The sequence below is a fragment of the Diprion similis genome, chromosome 8 (assembly GCF_021155765.1).
Source record: "Diprion similis isolate iyDipSimi1 chromosome 8, iyDipSimi1.1, whole genome shotgun sequence".
In the NCBI taxonomy this organism is placed as follows: domain Eukaryota; kingdom Metazoa; phylum Arthropoda; class Insecta; order Hymenoptera; family Diprionidae; genus Diprion; species Diprion similis.
In genome coordinates, this window is record NC_060112.1 from 11,561,389 (window position 1) to 11,580,587 (window position 19,199).

General features: G+C 40.7%; 1 protein-coding gene across 2 annotated transcripts; it reads left to right on the forward strand.

Annotated features, from left to right (window-relative positions):
* On the forward strand, positions 1-12,690 carry LOC124408889. Of its 2 annotated transcripts, XM_046886166.1 has the most exons (6): positions 1-509; positions 3,693-4,085; positions 6,633-7,045; positions 8,852-10,495; positions 11,115-11,287; positions 12,273-12,690. In XM_046886166.1, exons 1-6 carry the CDS (start codon positions 360-362, stop codon positions 12,503-12,505), a joined length of 3,006 nt encoding a protein of 1,001 aa, XP_046742122.1. In that variant the 5' UTR covers positions 1-359; the 3' UTR covers positions 12,506-12,690. The 2 variants fall into 2 exon arrangements, with proteins under 2 accessions (XP_046742122.1, XP_046742123.1); XM_046886167.1 differs by lacking the exon at positions 11,115-11,287 and having other exon boundaries at positions 12,273-12,392.
* The last annotated feature ends 6,509 nt before the right edge of the window (positions 12,691-19,199 follow it).

Sequence of the window (19,199 nt, forward strand, 5' to 3'; positions counted from 1 at the left end):
TCAGCGCGCCGTTGACTCATTAAAGAGAAAAGAGCGAAACGAGGGAAGAACCTGGTGGGAAGTAATGGAGTTGCTTAGTATGACAATGCGAGTGGCTGCCTGACGGATAGCTGTGCCTACGAAGATCTCTAATTAACAAAACATGCATTGGTACGATTGAAGGGCTTGGAGAAATATCAGTGCCGATGACGTGAATGAAGAGAATTTGGTCGGTGAATCGTGGAATCGGATGTGCGCGTAAACAGGAAAATAAACTAAACAAGTCTACTTCTCAAGTGTTCGTATGTTAATCGATCGCTGTGTCTAAATATTTAATATACACACCCACTTTACCGGTTAAAATAAAAAAAACGAGCAAAATGTTCGGAACAAAGTTCCGTTCGTGGATGGAAGCTCACATAGTGCGACCGAGGAAGAAGAAGGATCGGAAAAAGGGAGAAAAGGGTTTCGACTCAAACTGCAATTCACCAAGCAGCCATAGTGGCAACAGATCCCCAGCTCTACATCAGGTGAATAAAATTTCATCACATGCATGACTCGCTTTACTGTCGCAAAAAACTGTTTTCTAATAACCTGCATCAGGACCAAACCAAAAAGGTTTCCGTCCCATCAACCAAATGTCAAGAAAGGGTTGTGATAAGATTGTGGCAAGTCTCTCCCTGCGCAAAATCAAAGGTTGTTTTTGCCACCATGAAAGGATCGTTGCTGTGCCTTATGTTTCTTGCTCAGCAATTTTTTTCCCTTGCAATCTTGGAGTATAATATAATATGGTGCAACGTTGGGTGGCAGCCATCCTTTGGTTATCTCGTTGCAAATGAGCTATTCATGATATTCGTACGGTTGAATGGAATCTTTTGATTGCCCCAGATCACAGGGATCGTTGGAACCAGCGAAGGATGTCTTTATGTACGGGACTGTGTCTGCGGGGGAGAGCTGAGTAGAGAATTTGTTGAAGGATTATCTTTCCGTTGCTTGCTCACGGTTTCAGGAACCTAACTTTGTACCCGCATTTCTGCGCCATTCGCCGACAGTCGGCAATTAAATTAGACCCACTGCTAACCCGCCATTTGCATTTCTCAAAATTATATGAAACGGCTGTATACGTACATCATCTTGCCCGTTTCCTCAACGTGACAAGATTTTACGCAAGAAATTACGAGAAGACACAGCAGCTCAAGCCGGTGTTCTCAAACTTATTCTCACGGGTTGTTGTTCAATGTTGTCAAAAGTATATCTACAAGCATAACAATTTCTCTCGCATGCCTGCTGCCACTTCTTTCGCATTATCGAAGCTTGCAAAATCTGGTAATGAAACAAAGAATAATAGAAAAGAATGCAAGGAAAAAGCACTGGAATCCTGCAGTAAATATCATTTCTCTTCGTTATGCATTCCAACGTGAATTATCTCCATAATTCCCATGCAATTACAGTACAAGTGAGACATACTTGGCTCTAATTAAACTTGGCCATCACCGCTATGACAAGGGGGATGTGTATTGTAGAATCGTATTCAACTATTTCCGTATTTGAAAATTTATACTGCAGTGGACACAGGAGAATAGAATTGATGCTTTTCAGTAACTGAAGATACCTGTAACTTTCAAATCGTGCACATCGCAAGTAAAATTCCGGTTTACACTTCTATGGCCATAATTTCATGTCAATTTAACGTTATCCAATGTCACTCTGACAACATATGATGCCAAATTTTTTAAATAACCACAATAATTGTTCTATAGTAGTTCATACAAGCCAATTTGAACACCACATCTTTTACAGTAACAGTTTTCAGTGGGGTGAAAAAATCTGGTCTCAAAATTGGAGTTGTCAATGAAGTGAAATAGAGTTTGATGTTCCATGCGCTAAGGTACATCATATGTTTATTCTCCAGTTCCGTATAAACTTTCTTCCATTCCAATTGAAATTAAAGTACAAAGTGCGAACACTGCAGAACATGATTTTCGCCATCACAAGACTACAAATGTAGAGCAAAGTTGTAGTTAGAAGATAATTGGGCATGACCCCAACCGGGATACGATTCCCAGAGGAATAGTGCTCTCGTTTGTTCTTCGGTAACTGCCAGCCGCAGTGAAGCCAAACTGAGTGCCATCTGGTTCCAGCCAGTAGCTAGCAGAAAACGGAACGTATCCGCAGCGTTGGTCTCGCGTGGCTCCGCCGCGATTTCGTAAGCTTCGTTAGTCTCTTGAAAACTCACCAGCCGAGTAGGTATAACAGGGTCCGGAATCAGTCCGGTAGACCGGCAATAAAGAGTTGGGGTTAAGGAGGGCAGGCAGTTATTTTCGCGCGTCGTTCCTCGGATTGTTTTACTGGACCAACTAATCCATCTCCAGTCGTGCCATAGGATGCTCTGTGTGTGATACTCGTCCAGAGGCTGTAAGCTGTTCCTCAAATTGTGTGCAGGGGCTAACTTGGGGGAAGTTGGAACGCGCATAGCATTCCTTAGGCAAGTCTCCCCTCGAAGAAGATCCCCCGCCATCGCCCCCATCACCCCCGCAACCACCTACCTTCGTCTCATACCCTTCATCTCTTCCTCGACGAGCCACCAACAGCCCGCTTAATTAGGGATCTCCTCCGCTTTGCCAACTTCAAGAGGTCCACACCGACGTCGACGAGGATGCGGAGAGCGGCTTACTTCGGTGATTTCATCCCCTGCATGTACAATATACACTATATATATATATACACCTATACACGTACCTACCTGCGCACGGAAGTCTCGACGTCTTTCAAGGGTCGACGGATACTGCACCCGTCATTAATGATGCAGCCGGCACAGTTTCCAACTTTAAAAGTACTTGTGAATGGAAGTGATCGCACGTTCCGTACGTCGTAGCGACGAAGGACTCATAGCGAGAAGAATTATTACTGCCATTTTTGTGTATGTGTCATATTTCATCTCGGATGTGCCTAATGCAAACTGATCTTCATCCCTTGCTTGACATCCCGAAGTGGAAGCTCAAGTATAATAGCTGTATCATTCGGTGCGTCGATGTTCCGGCTACTTTATAATAGCCATCGATGTATTGCCACTTTCCGAAGGTTTGGTCATTCTTGTAGTCGAGATGATTTCCAATTCCACCATGCAAAGAACGGAGTCCAAATAAACGTCACTAAGAGTGTGAATGTTCTCCAAACTTACGTTCATGAGTCTGATAAACGACCTGATCCAGTCAATCTTCTTCTGTTACTGTGCTACAACAATTTTCATCTACTTCACGTACAATGACTGCTACATTCAGTTTGTTCGCGTAAAGAAGCAATGGACCCATCGAAGGTTGCAAGGCACGCGCTTTTTATTCCTCCCCCATTGAACCTGTCCGCCTCTCTGTAATTATCGATGCTGTAGCTCTCGATTATTCGCAGCCGTCGTCTGGCTTGACAATTAAAAAGTCTGGAACTGCAGCGTTTTCCTCCCTCGCTTTTGCCGCAACTGCATCCAATACAGGCCGATCAGTCGGACCAGACTTTTACTCGACTACTTGAATATCTGGCACGAGCTGCACTTTTCGCGCTCTGTTTAGCTCACTTCTATCGCCAGATTTCAGCCCAGTTCCATACTCTTGTAGTTGAGGCACCGCCGAGTTACTTCACGAGAAGGTGCTTCGCTCTTTGAGGAACCTCCAGCCGCACCAATCGAACCCTTCTGACCTCCACTGCCCATCTTCTTCCAGGTTCATCCGGCAGAAGCGCCGTCGAAGAACCTCGATACGATTCATCTGCACGCCTCAGCGTACACGACGGTCACGACGTCGTCTGGGACGTCGGCTGGAACTGGGAGCGTCCATCTATCGTCGCCTGAGAGCGCCTATAGCACGGGTTACTCGACAGACGGGACTTCGCCCGGGGCTAGTTACCCCCCGGAATATTACATCAACATCAGGACGGGGACCCATTATTTCCAGAGTAGCAAGGGTGGCGACAAAAAGGTCGGTGAGGAACCTCCCGTCCCCCCGACCGACAGGGGAAACGACCAGAAATTGATCCGACTCACCAACGGAATGGAGTCCAATACCAGGGTCAACCCCAAGGAGTTTAGGGATGCCAGGACCAGCACCCCGAACAAGGTGAGTGACGTTTCTTAAATCAGATGCGAACAAATATTCCGAGGGTGGAAAGGATTTCGAGTTCATTGAATGCGTGTGCACGAGTATATGCTAGTTTATTTATCGATTTGACAGTTTTCGTTTAATGATAAATTTTTCTTTGTAATACTGTAATACTACAATTTTTTTCACAGCAAAAAACGTGATCATTTCACTGAAGCAAAAAATAAAAAACAATAATTCACCCTGGTTATGAATTTTTTGACAACTCGTATTTTTTTTTTTTTTCGTTTTGTCTTTCAATTTTTGAATGATCTATCATTTGATTCGAAGGTTATTTATTTTTCAGATTAAATATAAACTGTACGTTATTTGAAATTCGGATATCTTGTAGAAAAATATATATGAAGTCAAATTTGGTAATATCAGTTTTAATTACAATAGCAAAGTTTCTCTATAATAATTTTTCCATTCCTCTTAGCACAACCGACACTGTTGAGTATATTTGACGTTATTAAAATTGAAATCGCGTTTTAAACAGCATTCGAATTTCATTGCCTTGTTTCGATATTTGAAGGATATTTTGCATGTGAGGTCTAAGATCTTAATTTGGAAATTACCATTATTCAAACATAGAGGCATTGGAAAATAAATTAGAAATGCAAAGTTCACGTGAAATCGGTTCTCATTGGACGTTTAACAATGAGAATAAAATTGCCAGTAGAATTGTAAATGAGAAAGGATTTTCAAATGAATATATTACAATCGAATCAGAAATGAAATGTAAAATAATACATGAAAAAACGGTATGAACGTTCTGTCGAGCTTTCTTCGCAACTTCCTGCAACCCAGAAAGTGAGGAATACTTGATTTTTTTTTCTTTTCACGAGGACACATTACCGCTGGACGAATGAACGCTTTGCGATTTTTATGATAGATTGCACGTTATACTCGCATTATATACTGCAAGCTACGAAATTTGAGCCTCTCGAGTCGAACGATCACAGAGCCAGTAAGTTGACACGCGGTTCCACGAGGCTCAAGAGAGCAGAAATATAAAAGCTGGAGGGGCGAGAATCGGCTTTGAATATATCGCAAAGTCACCCTCTGCACTCGAGCAAACTACGCCACGCGAGCAATTTGTGCCACGTTAAAAAACGGGGACGAATACCTTGTGTACATGGGGCATTCCAAGTCAACTCGGTAGATGATTAATCACATTTCTTATTTTTACCAAGGATTTCTTTTGTGATAGTCTAACTCCCGAAGACCGTTCAGTGTTTTTTGTCTCTTATTTTCTTTTATTTTGGGTTAAAAAAATTGGATGAAGGTGTGCTCATCCCTGAAAAATTCACATTAGAGTTTTAAAATGAAAACTTATTTATCCATCATTTATTATTTTTATTTTTTTCTAAATCACAAACGAAAAAATAAAAAGTGTTGTGTTTAATTGTTTGCTGGTCATTGATGTGGAATATACCATATAAGCAGTACAGCGGGTGCGTTTGCAAATGAGGATAGTATTAAAATTTCGGGAGCCTGGGTATCTTTGTTGGAGTATAATGGAAGCAAAATATTCACGTACTTTTTTGAACACAGAAATCCACTCGAGGGGCAAGTTGGTATACGCTAGCTAAGGCGATTAATGACGCCAGTGAAGCTAATCGTGTGTTTCGCGGGACGAGATCAACTTCAAGAATTGTTTTCTCCTCTTCTTTTTACCACGAGGAAAACCACGAGGGTATATAAAAACACGAAGCGAAATGATGAAAATCGATCCGAGGCTTACATCGTTTAAAGCAGATATCTCATGGGAAACTTTTGGCCATGGTGTTTATTGTGCTTTACATCGAACTACGCATCTCTGTAACTCATGTCGACGATTATTGGTGTGATATGTTTTGCATATAGAACGGAGTGCAATGAAACATCTGTTTTGTCACGAATCTACGGTTGTATCCGATCGTTCGTCATTTTTCAATTTGCAAAAAACTAATTTCCATACTCCGCGAGGCGAAACAACTCGTTATACCTCTGACCGTTTACCTAGGTATTTGTTTTTATTTATCTTCTTCTTTTTGCCTCGCGGTATTCGATAATTGCTATTTTCCAATGAATAGCGTGAAATTGGCTTGTGGTTTTGTTTAAAATAAAATTCGCAATTCTTAAAACACCGCTCCAATTCGAAAGTTTACCGACCCATTCAGTAATTTGTTGGCTATAATTTACGCTGCGAAAATTCAATTTCGATAAACAGAATCCATCCATTGCCCTGCATTATCGTTTCCATTATTCCCCGATTTTTATAAACAAATATCATCCGCTTCGAGGATCCGAAGTATGAGCGGGCCTGAAACAATATGACGGAATCTAATTTGCGATACTATTATTATTATTATTTTTGGTATATCTATTTCATATGTATGTCAATAAATTGATGTTAAGTCTTTATTCAAGTAAAAATAAAAAAAATCGCTGATTGAACATATAACCAACGTGACCCGTTCCACTAAAATCTTGTCTCTTGGTGGCTAAATCAAATTCTTAACGTTCGTATCCAATTTCCAGAACCCCGAAAATAACGTCTCGCAAACGAACCACGCGGCGGTCCAGCGACAACAGCAGCCTGTCCAGCAGAAGCTCCCAGCTCACAGAAGGACCGAGTCCTGCTCTGTGGACGCATTGCGGATTTCGAATTTCCTCCCGGTTCCGACGTCCATGCCCCCGCCGCTGATCCCCTCGCCGCCGCTCCAGTCCCCCAGACAGCGTTCCCGCATCCGGACGAACCCGTGGCTCTCGGCCAATTCCTCAGGCTCGAGTACAACGGGGGTTAAATCCCGACTCACCATTGACGAATCGAGCAGTAGCTCGGGTCTGAAGCTGACGGAATCTTCGGGCAGCGCAAGCGACGTGAACGTGAACATCAACGTCGTGAGGAATTCCGAATTTCGACCTGGGAGTCTCAGCGCCGGTCGTAGTCCGTAAGTTCAGCTGCACTTGTCGCCTGAGAAGATCGATGGACTCACGGTGTGGATCGAAAATTTGAAAGAGAGGGAAAAAGTCCGTTAAACACACTTCCAGTCACGTTATTTACGCCGGTGATAGGGAACACGGATTAAACAACATCTCTGCTGTATCGTAGAAATGTGTCTGAGATGATTCGGTTGCCATAAACTAAGATAATAACAATTTGAGACGAAGGTTTTATAATTACGACCTTCGATATGATTGAACTCTGGTGTTTTTGATTGGATTCTAATGTTTCTAGACTCATTTTTTTCCCTCATTAGATCCTCACAAATCGTCTGAACAATTTTTGAAAAATTCTGCTTGCGATTATGAACATATTCTCTTGTACCGTGCTAACAAAAATATATTTTTATCCACTCCGGAGATAACTACTTATTAAAAAAATTTCGAATGATCTCTGCAGATCTTTGCGGTTAAAATAATGAGCCTATAAACATTGTAATCGCATAAAATACGCCAGAGTTCAGTAATTTTAAACGCTGTACTTATAACACCTTTTTTCAAATTGTCGATACCTTACGTTGTTCGCATTTAGTCAGATTCATTTCTATGAAACGGGCAAAAATATTGCTTCATTCGTGTTCACTGAATTATTTTTAGACTTTTTAAATACTTTTTTCTCTTCTCCTAACTTTTGGTACAGACTGTGGGTTGCATTCATCCTTAATTTTAATGCAAACGCTTGGGGTCCCAGAATCGATGCGCGAATTTACCTCTTTTTCAGCTCGCTCGCCCTTTTTTTACGCGTAGGCAGGGGAAGCTACGCTTAGACGTTTAATTCAACGGTGCTGAATCTCCTGCTCCATTGATTTTCAGTGAATACATTTCGGTCAGTTGTATTATTCATTGCGTTGGTACTGCGGGCATCAAGTCCTGAACTACGGGTAGAATGAAAGAAGAGGATTTTACCGCTTCCCCTAAATTTCATCGGGCAAAACGCTCCGTATATTTAGTATAATTTTCGTATATGACGCACGCAATACAAACTTTTGTCTAGGCTTTAACGCTTGTGATAAGATAAAAATGTCTTTCCTTGTTTTGTGAGACTTAAACCGGTTTGAGATTAAAATTCATGAAATAGAAATCCAATATAGTGGGTCCAATTTACCATTTTAATTATCTCTGGGCATACGAATGATTTTTTTCCCAAGAAAGAAAAAATGAATCACTGATGATCGCGGTTTTTCTGGGTAGTTTCGAAACTGGCTGAAAGATATTTCTGAGAATCTCTAACAAATTGAAAAATACAGTTACGGAAAAAAAGAGAAAATAATAAAGAACGATTCACTGAAGCGGTGTGGAAATGACAATTTCTTAACGAGGAAACTTTCTTCCACTTATTTCACGATTATTATAAACCACAGGATAACCTTTACGAGCAAACTTTGTATATTATATACAACATCCAAGAAAAAGTTGCGACAAGGCTTAAATATACTTTTCAGCCTTGAGACAGCAACTTTTGACTAAGAAGGAGAGTGAAAATTCTGCTGAAACTTTTAGGATGGTTTCTTTGGCTCAAAATACAGAGTTTCTGGTGTGTAGTTCCATCCATTGAGCTTTTCTTCGCCCCGGTTAAAATTCATTAAACTAACAGTTTGCATTGTTACGAACATTCCGAGATTGTATCAGCTTGGTCAAAAGCAAGGAACGAAAGGAAAATCCTGTCTGGTTATAAAAAGGGACTAAGCAAAATTCGTGGAGATGAATACGTCCAAAAAAAAAGAAGTCTATAAGAAATTCTCTTATTTTTCAAGGATCAATCAAAACTGGAGGATCTCACCGCGGATGGAGATTCGTTCCAAGGTTCCGATCCCGGTGGCACGCTGCAGCAGCAGCTCGTCGGGTTCGTCGTTGACGCGAAGCGTGCGTTCGTCGGAGGACGACATAACGCTCAACGAGATGATGGGTAAATACGACGAGAGTTACGTGTACGAGAAGGAGACGGATATCCTGTCGGACAGCGACCCGACGGACTGCGAGGACTACGTCGATTCATTGTCAGACATCGACACGGGCCAGGACGGCGGCGACGAGAACGAGCCCTTTGAGAACGACGACTTCGACTTCATCGACAACGGGTCGATCCTCGAGCTCGACAAGCTGGATTCGTACGCTGGCTTCCGGAACACAGGCCACTGCACGTACTTCACCTTCAGCAGCGAGCTCAGCCGGAAGGGAACGCGGCTGCGGGAGTCGTTCCTGCGACGAAGGACGAAGGATGAGAGCAGCTCGCACAGATCGAGCGTGAGAAGCGGATCGAGGCGGCAAAGCACGAGGGGAAGAAAGGCGGACGAGAAGCCGTCGGACAAGCGGAAGAAGCGGGTGTCGCAGCGTCGGAAGCAGAGCTTCGCCGAGAAGTGCGACGACGAGACGGCAAACCTGAACCGCGTCCTGGTAGAGCGGATGCTGTTGAAAAACTCCGGGTTCAATCAAGGCAGCCGCAGCGTCGGCGGGACGCCGATCTGCCTTCGGCGACGGAAGTGCGACGTGAACAAGAACCTCTCGCCCGTCAAGCTGATCCAGGACAGCGCTCTGGTGCGCTCGGTCATCGCCGAGAACGAGGTCGCCAAACGGCGGTCCAACTCCGTCAGCTACGTGAACGGAAACGCGGTGCGGAGCCGGCTCATCGGCGGTGCCTACATGGCCACCTTCGCCTCGGAGATCGCGCTGATGGAGGCGGACAAGGAAGCCGACCGGAAGTACAAGGAGCTGATACTCGAGGCGGAGAACATACTGGTCAACATGAAGAACAACTCGTCACCGGTGGTCATGCCTTCGCCCAGGAAAATTCACAACGGACTGGCCAACAAGCGCGTAGAACTCATCAAGAACACGGAGCTGAATATCGAGCTGGCGCTCTCGAAGAGCAGGAACTCGCAGCCCGAGCTCCAGAGCGGAAGCATCAGGGACTTGGAGCACACGAGCCCGAAGAGACAGTTCGCTCAGCCGTGTTCCCCCATACGCAAGTTCATGGAGCGGAATTCACCTGGCGGTATCATCGTCAAGGAGAATTTTTACAAGCAGGACGTGCAGGTCAAATGCCCGAGTTCACCGATGATGCCCAGGAGAACTCCGCAGAACTCACCTAGCCGGAGCCTCGTCCAAGCTAGCAGACTTCAGATCACCGAACGGGATATTAATCACGATGTCAAGAGCAGAGAGCTTCAGACCTTTATCCACAACGGTGTCAACTCCCCGAGGCAGCTCAAGGATAGAACCGTCGGATCTCCCTACCTCAATGCGCATCGGGATTCCCTGATTCAGAAGGAAAAACTACTCCTTGACAAAAAGGAAGTCAGGTCTTCGAGGGCCCTCAAAGACGAGGGACTGACATCAAGCTCGTCGGATTCCGACGATAGGTGCGACGTCAGGAAGAAACCACCCTTACCTACCTTCAGGTGAGGAGTCTCTTTTCGGTATTTATTTGACTATTGCTGTCTCATTTGATTTTTAGATTTTTCCACCGCTCGCCGTTTTTATCCATCTCAATTCTGTCTTACCATTTCAATGCGTACTTTGGTGTTCAGTTTCCTAAGATTGTGAGAACACAACACTTTTCTAAGAAGCCATTAATCATGCTGATAGTATGTGAAGAATTATTCAGATACTCAGAAGAACTCATTCGAATTCCTGAAATAATCAATATTCCCTATCAGCCGAAACAAACGGAAAACTAGAGAATCACTCTGTCGTTTCAGAATAAAATTAACACATTTCGTGTGAAATTGATGGCGTCATTCGTCCTCAATTTCATGAAATTATAAAAACTTTGCATGATCAGCTCGCGAAATTTAATTCTGAATTCTTGCACGTGTTGTAAAAAAAAAAAAAAAAGACAAAAGTGAAATGTAAATTAATCCGAATCGAAAGTAAAAAATCCAAAGGAAAAAAGGCATGAGGCATGAAACGCTCCAATTAACTATAAATTTCTACAATATTTGCTGTCAGTGTTATTAGAAAAGGAGTAAAAAATATGAGAGCGGACGTATATAATTTTTGCATGACGCCTTTCTACAGATCGATTGATATCGGACCGACGCGGGAGGGTTCTTCATATTGTCCCCAAAGTGAACCAGTTAAGCGAAAAGTATACGCAGGTAGCGTGACTTACGGGCGGATACAAAAGTCGCTGGGGGAGCACAATGTCGCTTTTAGAAACTCCGACGGTGACACGGCTACTGACGACACGGGTATGTACCCTACAAAAGATTCCTCCGCAGGGGCTTTTCCAGTTGATATAATACCTGAGCACAGTCCTCATATTTCTAACTTTAATTTGGTAATAATCCGATTTTATGCGATACACCTGGTGAAGAAAAGAGTGAAATAAATTTCAGAAAAGTAATATCTGGTGGAAAAAAAACGAAACGCAAATATGGAAAATGGTAGTTTTTTTATAGCTTGCTCCTGAAAAATGATTTGGAAAATTTTAATAACACACAGTGAATTTTCGTAAAACTGTACATACTTCTACGAAAGATTGTGTTGGCAGACAACTTTCTACAACAAAAATATAAAAATCTATTTTCTTTGTACGGGGTGAAAGGAAATTGGGAGTTAACTTACAAATATTGAGGAAATCTACAACTCGAAATGAAGTAAATTGTTTTTCATAACATTTTGCGGAAGAATATTAATATCTACAAATGATTCTCCGTAAGATTAAGTATATCTAAAGTAAACATGAAATACTATTCTTAAAACAACCACTAGATGTCGCATCCCTTTTGCAAAGAAAAGTTGATGAACACAAGTTGAATACCTAGCAGTACAGGTAGTTTATAACAGTTTACATTTGAAGAATCTTCTAATCTGATAACGGTGGAATTTGAAAATCTTCCAATTATTCTTCAACTCACAATTATTTCAAAGACGAGTCTCTTGCAAATAACAAACCCTTGTAACTTCTTTTAACCAGAAATTCGCAATAGTTCTCAATAATTATGTAGATTCTAATGATCGATGTACAGAAACTAATGTTGAGAAAAATTTTATTCTAAAACTACGATCGTGTTTTAAATCCCCTTAAAATCATAGAAATGTTCCAAAAAAATCATACAAATTTTGTTCACCAAAGGTAAAACGATGACTGTATAGAAAAAAAGTATACACTGTTCTCTGAATTCCTACCCTCTCTGAGCAAGACAAAATTTGACGTGAAATCGCACATTACAGATGACTCGAAACGATCGTTGAAAGAGAAAGTGGCCCAGCTCCGACAGGAGCGATTAGCAGCGGAGGCAAATATGAACTCCCAAGACACGCAGCTGTACCAGCATCAGTTATCTCAGCTGAGGAGACAGAAGTTGGTGCAAACCATCGAGGGTCTAAAACGAAGTTTGGAAGACCAGTCGGCAACACTGAAGCAAACTTGCCTTGAAGCTGTTCTCGACAATGACGTGAATTAGACGAATTCTCTCTGCGCATAGCATAACAAAAAGAAAAAGAATCTCGCTGCTTAGCAGCTGCGTGATTTTTTCGAAGCGTCATTTAATCGTAAGTAGTAAATTGAATAGCCGTACTGAAAGGAGAGCGCAAAAATGTGCGTCGAGAATTGCAATCGAAGCCAACATATCACCTCCAGTTCTTGTTATCGGCGAAGATGCCGCGCTACTATTTTCTGCGGTAAGTGTCGAATGGAGATCGTCACGTTTTTGGCAACAGATATCTCATTTCTTTATAATATACAAATTAAAAGTGAAAGTTTGTAACTTAATCAACGTGTACGTCTGAACGTTTCAAGCGACTTCGGATGAAAACCAACGTGCCTATTTGGTTACTTACTCCCTACTATGTACAGCTTTACTATTAAACATTATGGAACAAAATCAGCGATATTCTCCGATCATTGATGTTTGCAATGAAAGTTCCACCTCACCGCAGGATCCACTGAAACTATGAGGAAACGAACCGTTTCAAAAGCTCTTCCAACCCAAAGTGAAATCTAATGGGAGGGCAGAATTTATACTCATCCGTTGTAATCTACTCATAGATATTACGCGAATACACATTGATTGCTTATATTTTATATGTACAGTTTATTTCATAAGTTACAACTAAATATTTTTAATCAAGATCTTCCTTAAATTTCTCGTGTTTATTCTCGAGATACAGTTAAATTGGCCGTAGTTTCAATCGTTTCCTAATTCAACGTACTGCATTTTGACCACACCAATATGGGCCTATTCGATGATATTCCTTATTCAAACGACATGTTCTAGTGGGGGGAGGGGGGGTTCAAATCGGGAATACATGTGTAACAATGAAAAGGAAGGAAAATCCTGCATTGTTTGATACAAGGAGAAAGAAGGAAAAAAGTATTAAGCGAATACAGTATTGTGTAAGATTATGATCGGTCTAGATTTTTCATCTGTAATAAAACTATCAGCGATAGTGGAAACAGGCGTTTAAAATTAAGCTTAACAGCGTTGTAGTAGATTCGAAATTTCATACTTACAACTTTGATATCGTACATTTAATATTTAAGCAATTTATTTAAAGCATTATCGAACGGACCAATGCCGTTTTCACGTAGCTAGAACATAAATTCATTATTCGTTGTCATAGCCACAACAGTTTGAAAAATAATTCCGCTCAGACGAACGATGTTTTCCTTCAATTTACTCTCATGTGCTTGAGTTGATTTGTAAATGAACGAAAGTCAGCTGTGAAAGTTGCAAAATGTACGCACATGACAGCCTAGTAAGAAATACTATACATATACCTTCAGAAGTGCATGGTACGAAATCTTTAGAATCACATTTATAATTATCATAACATGTTCAAGATAATATTTAATATCCTCAAATAGATAAAGTATCTCCTTAATTTATACCAAAGATAGATGTGTAGACTTATGAAAATACCTTGTGTAGTAAAATTTAGCCAGTTAACAAGATAATTGATAATAATTATAATTATAACTGTCCCCCATATTAGTATCATAGATTATAATCTTGTGTGATTAGGATATTTCAGGTAATTATTACTAGGAATCTTTAGCGCAGATGTTATAGTTAGTAGTGGTTTATACATAACGTTGCGATGGGTAAATCCACTTAATTTTCGTCAATCTCAATGAGATGCAATGCAACTCTTTTATTTGTTTCTTCAATTATTGTTCATCAATATTGAAAATTGAATTATTTGGCATAATTTGCAACGATTTTCAATTCTCAATGTTTCACATCATCAATATATCTATAACACCGGGACTGTTTATTACTTCTGTTACTTCAAATGAACCTTTGATACGCCCTTGACAAGTAGTTGATTTGTCACGCTTTTTTTATCCACGTCGCATTGTTAACCAGTGTCAGGTGATGAACTTTGTCAACTTTTAGCTTCAAATCAACCGATCAGGTTTCCCAGATGCAACAATATGCTTTTACTGAAAGATCTTAGGGCAATGATTGATACCATAAACTACATACCTAATAACACGAAATATGAATGGAGAATACAAAAATGAAAAACTTTGAAACAACGTGAAATCAAAACGATATCACGTACATAAATGTAACGTAAAATCTGACTGTGAGCCAAGTTGTACTAATCGTTATTAATCGCATGTAGTAATAAAACCGAAATGATAAATCAGGCTTGTCATGAAAAATATACCATGTAATAAACGTACTATTGGAGATATGATACATACGTATATTATATATGCGTATCTGACTTAATTTATTGTTATAGTTACGCATTATCGATTAGTTTGATTGATATTCTAACACTAGATATTTCTGGCTTTAAACTACTTAACATGTAACTATTAATATACATTCAGCCATAGTGATATTTTTGTGAGAATAGACTGATATAGAGTTATCGATTTGTTGTTGAATTATAATCGGTTATCAGTTTTTTTGGATGTGATTTATTTTAAGGTGACGCCTGCGACTGAGAGAGAAAGGAATAACATAAAATATGATTACGATATATTTATTCATGTTAGATATTAGAAATCATAGGAGTAACGTGTCCAGAGAACATTAGTAAACAGTAGTGAACTAGGTACATATTAGCGAGTTGAAGATAAGTTAGAAAAGAAACCTGTACCTTCAAAGTTTTAGACAATGATTTTCTCTTTTTTCTTCTTGCTTCTTGTTCCATAAAATGTGAGTGATTAGTTCACCGCTTAAAAATGAGTTCTTTTTACAATTGTAGGTCACCTCGCTTGAACACCACACGTTGATATTATTTACCCATTTACAAAGTACTTGACGTAACATTCCAAGCTGTCCAATTTTGTAGAGACAGAAAAACAAATACTGCGTAAAATTCTACCAAAGGTAATAATGATACAATGATGCCGATGACTATCGTGAAGATTACCATTATTGTCATTATTATCATAATTATTATTATTGTTGTTGTTATCATCAACACTGCTATTATTATCAAACATTACTTTTTCATTATTATCGAAACCTCGCCTCTGGCCGAGTCATACTGCTGCATTGCGACCATGAAAGAACGAATTGTTGGGACAAAATCGATGGAAAAGAGAAAGAAAAAAAAAACAAGAATGGAAATTAAGATTAATGAAAATATTGTTGAAAACAATACAGAGTATATAAGGACCTCTTTACACGTATAAGTGAACAGTTTTTTTGTATATGATTATTATAAATAAATTATATTATGTCGTTGGATATAATTTGGACTTATATCATTGATTTTCTACCTCTGTTCTGACGAATTCTCTATCCTTCTATCTTTGTTTGTCTTCAGCGGTGGGTTACGTCACATTCAGCCGAAGATAGCAGATCGAATCAACGGCTGTTTCACGACATGCCAGAAAGCAGAAGAAGCAATTGATTTTATAAAAGAACTAGATGTGAATAATGCCATTTCTTTTTGGGTTTGTTGATGACATTTGACATCGAGCAACCGTGTAATTGCTACTTGCAATAATTCTTGGAGATTAGGTCAAATTTTCTTGTCCAACTGAAATTTAAACGGGTTATTCGAAATCATTTCGAACAATCGAAACGGAATCTTGGATAAACAATATCTCTAATTATCACCAATGATAAAAGCAGTGATAATCACAGATGAAGACAATAGTAACACGTCGCAAAAGGACAGGACAAAACGTTCGAAACCTCTCGTCGACAAACGCAGAAATCTTCGTCTTCTTGCTGATCAGTTTTCCCAACTTAGTAACTAGTTTTATACGAGAGCTAAGGCACGTGGAAACCCTTAGGGGCAAAACCTGGCCTGGGATTGCCTCGACTCATGGTTTGGAAGATTCCAAGAGTCAGTTCAACGGTTTACAAATTTCTATAGTTATTACTTGGGTATAGCTACGTGTATTAGTCGATACAGGACCAAACATTCAGTGCGAGTGAGTCAATCCCACGATCAGTAAAAGATTCACACAAATTGAGCTCAGATCGATTCCACGGTCATCCCACTTTGAAGATGTAGGGTCTTTACGCCAAATTTGCCAGCTTATCAATAGAATTATCAAAGTATTGTGTTTGTTTGCAAAACTTGAATATGAGAGACATTTTTTTTCTTGGCTATTGCTCACGATCTATCCAAAAATGTATTCAAAGTTTGGAAAGATCTGAGTTTTTCACACAAAAAAAAAGTGATGAACCTAATTTATTGGAGTTCTACAAAAAAAGGAGTATCGGTATCCATGCCGCATTGGCGCGAATGCCAATTGACCGTGAACCGCCTGAGATTGTAATCCGAATAGTTATATCTGCTCAAGTTTTCGTCGAACCACCATGCAGATTTTCCTCATGAATTCACTCCGCAAGTTGCATCCCACGCTAAAATTTCCGTATTCTGCAGGTTTACCACAGTAAGGGTGAGCCTTACTCTTTCGATCATTTTCAACGGCGGGAATTTTTCATCTCCGAATCGATTTGTATGACCATCTCTAGAGTAATTCAACCCCCAGGAACTCAGAAAACACATCAAAAAGAGCGTAGGACCAGCAGCAGAGAAATGACGATGAAAATCATGAGTTTCTCGGCTGTAACTTTTCAGCTATCGCTCGCAGCGTATTGGGACTGCGCTTAATCGATTCCTCTCGTAAAATTACGTCGGAATGGTGCCTCAAAGAATTGATTGCAGCACTTTTGAGAATCGTCGAAATTTTCGCCAAAAATCCAAAGGGGTTAGCCTTACTTTTTCGCTCATTTTCCGAGCCGGAAATTTTTCGTCTCCGAATCGATTTGTATGACCATCTCTAGGGTTATTCGACCCCGAGGAACTCAGAAAACACATCAAAAAGAGCGTAGAACCAGCAGCAGAGATATGACGATGAAAATCATGAGTTTTTCGGCTGTAACTTTTCAGCTATCGCTCGCAGCGTATTGGGACTGCGCTTAATCGATTCCTCTCGCAAAATTACGTCAGAATAGTGCCTTAACGAATTGATTGCGGCACTTTTCAGAATCGTCGAAATTTTCGCCAAAAATCCAAAGGGGTTAGCCTTACTTTTTCGCTCATTTTCGGAGCCAGAAATTTTACGTCTCCGAATCGATTTGTATGACCATCTCTAGAGTAATTCGACCCCCAGGAACTCAGAAAACACATCAAAAAGAGCGTAGGACCAGCAGCAGAGAAATGACGATGAAAATCATGAGTTTTTCGGCTGTAACTTTTCAGCTATCGCACGCAGCGTATTGGGACTGCGCTTAATCGATTCCTCTCGCAAAATTACGTCGGAATAGTGCCTCAACGAATTGATTGCAGCACTATTCAGAATCGTCGAAATTTTCGCCAAAAATCCAAAGGGGTTCGCCTTACTTTTTCGCTCATTTTGGGAGCCGGAAATTTTTCGTCTCCGAATCGATTTGTATGACCATCTCTAGGGTAATTCGACCCCCAGGAACTCAGAAAGCACATCAAAAAGAGCGTAGGACCAGCAGCAGAGAAATGACGATGAAAATCATGAGTTTTTCGGCTGTAACTTTTCAGCTATCGCCTGCAGCGTATTGGGACTGCGCTTAATCGATTCCTCTCGCAAAATCACGTCGGAATAGTGTCTCATCAAATTGATTGCAGCACTTTTCAGAATCGTCGAAATTTTCGCCAAAAATCCAGAGGGGTTAGCCTTACTTTTTCGCTCATTTTCGGAGCCGAAAATTTTTCGTCTCCGAATCGATTTGTATGACCATCTCTAGAGTAATTCGACCCCCAGGAACTCAGAAAACACATCAAAAAGAGCGTAGGACCAGCAGCAGAGAAATGACGATGAAAATCATGAGTTTTTCGGCTGTAACTTTTCAGCTATCGCTCGCAGCGTATTGGGACTGCGCTTAATCGATTTCTCTCGCAAAATTACGTCGGAATAGTGCCTTAACGAATTGATTGCAGCACTTTTCAGAATCGTCGAAATTTTCGCCAAAAATCCAAAGGGGTTAGCCTTACTTTTTCGCTCATTTTCGGAGCCGGAAATTTTACGTCTCCGAATCGATTTGTTTGACCATCTCTAGAGTAATTCGACCCCCAGGAACTCAGAAAACACATCAAAAAGAGCGTAGGACCAGCAGCAGAGAAATGACGATGAAAATCATGAGTTTTTCGGCTGTAACTTTTCAGCTATCGCTCGCAGCGTATTGGGACTGCGCTTAATCGATTCCTCTCGCAAAATTACGTCGGAATAGTGCCTTAACGAATTGATTGCAGCACTTTTCAGAATCGTCGAAATTTTCGCCAAAAATCCAAAGGGGTTAGCCTTACTTTTTCGCTCATTTTCGGAGCCGGAAATTTTACGTCTCCGAATCGATTTGTTTGACCATCTGTAGAGTAATTCGACCCCCAGGAACTCAGAAAACACATCAAAAAGAGCGTAGGACCAGCAGCAGAGAAATGACGATGAAAATCATGAGTTTTTCGGCTGTAACTTTTCAGCTATCGCCTGCAGCGTATTGGGACTGCGCTTAATCGATTCCTCTCGCAAAATTACGTCGGAATAGTGGCTTAACGAATTAATTGCAGCACTTTTCAGAATCGTCGAAATTTTCGCCGATAATCCAAAGGGGTTAGCCTTACTTTTTCGCTCATTTTCGGAGCCGGAAATTTTACGTCTCCGAATCGATTTGTATGACCATCTCTAGAGTAATTCGACCCCCA

Coding starts and splice junctions, on each gene's coding strand:
- LOC124408889 (XM_046886166.1), top strand. CDS start 360: ATGTTCGGAACAAAGTTCCGTTCGTGGATGGAAGCTCACATAGTGCGA. Junction 10,496..11,114: donor CCACCCTTACCTACCTTCAG/GTGAGGAGTCTC, acceptor GCCTTTCTACAG/ATCGATTGATATCGGACCGA. Junction 11,288..12,272: donor CACGGCTACTGACGACACGG/GTATGTACCCTA, acceptor CGCACATTACAG/ATGACTCGAAACGATCGTTG.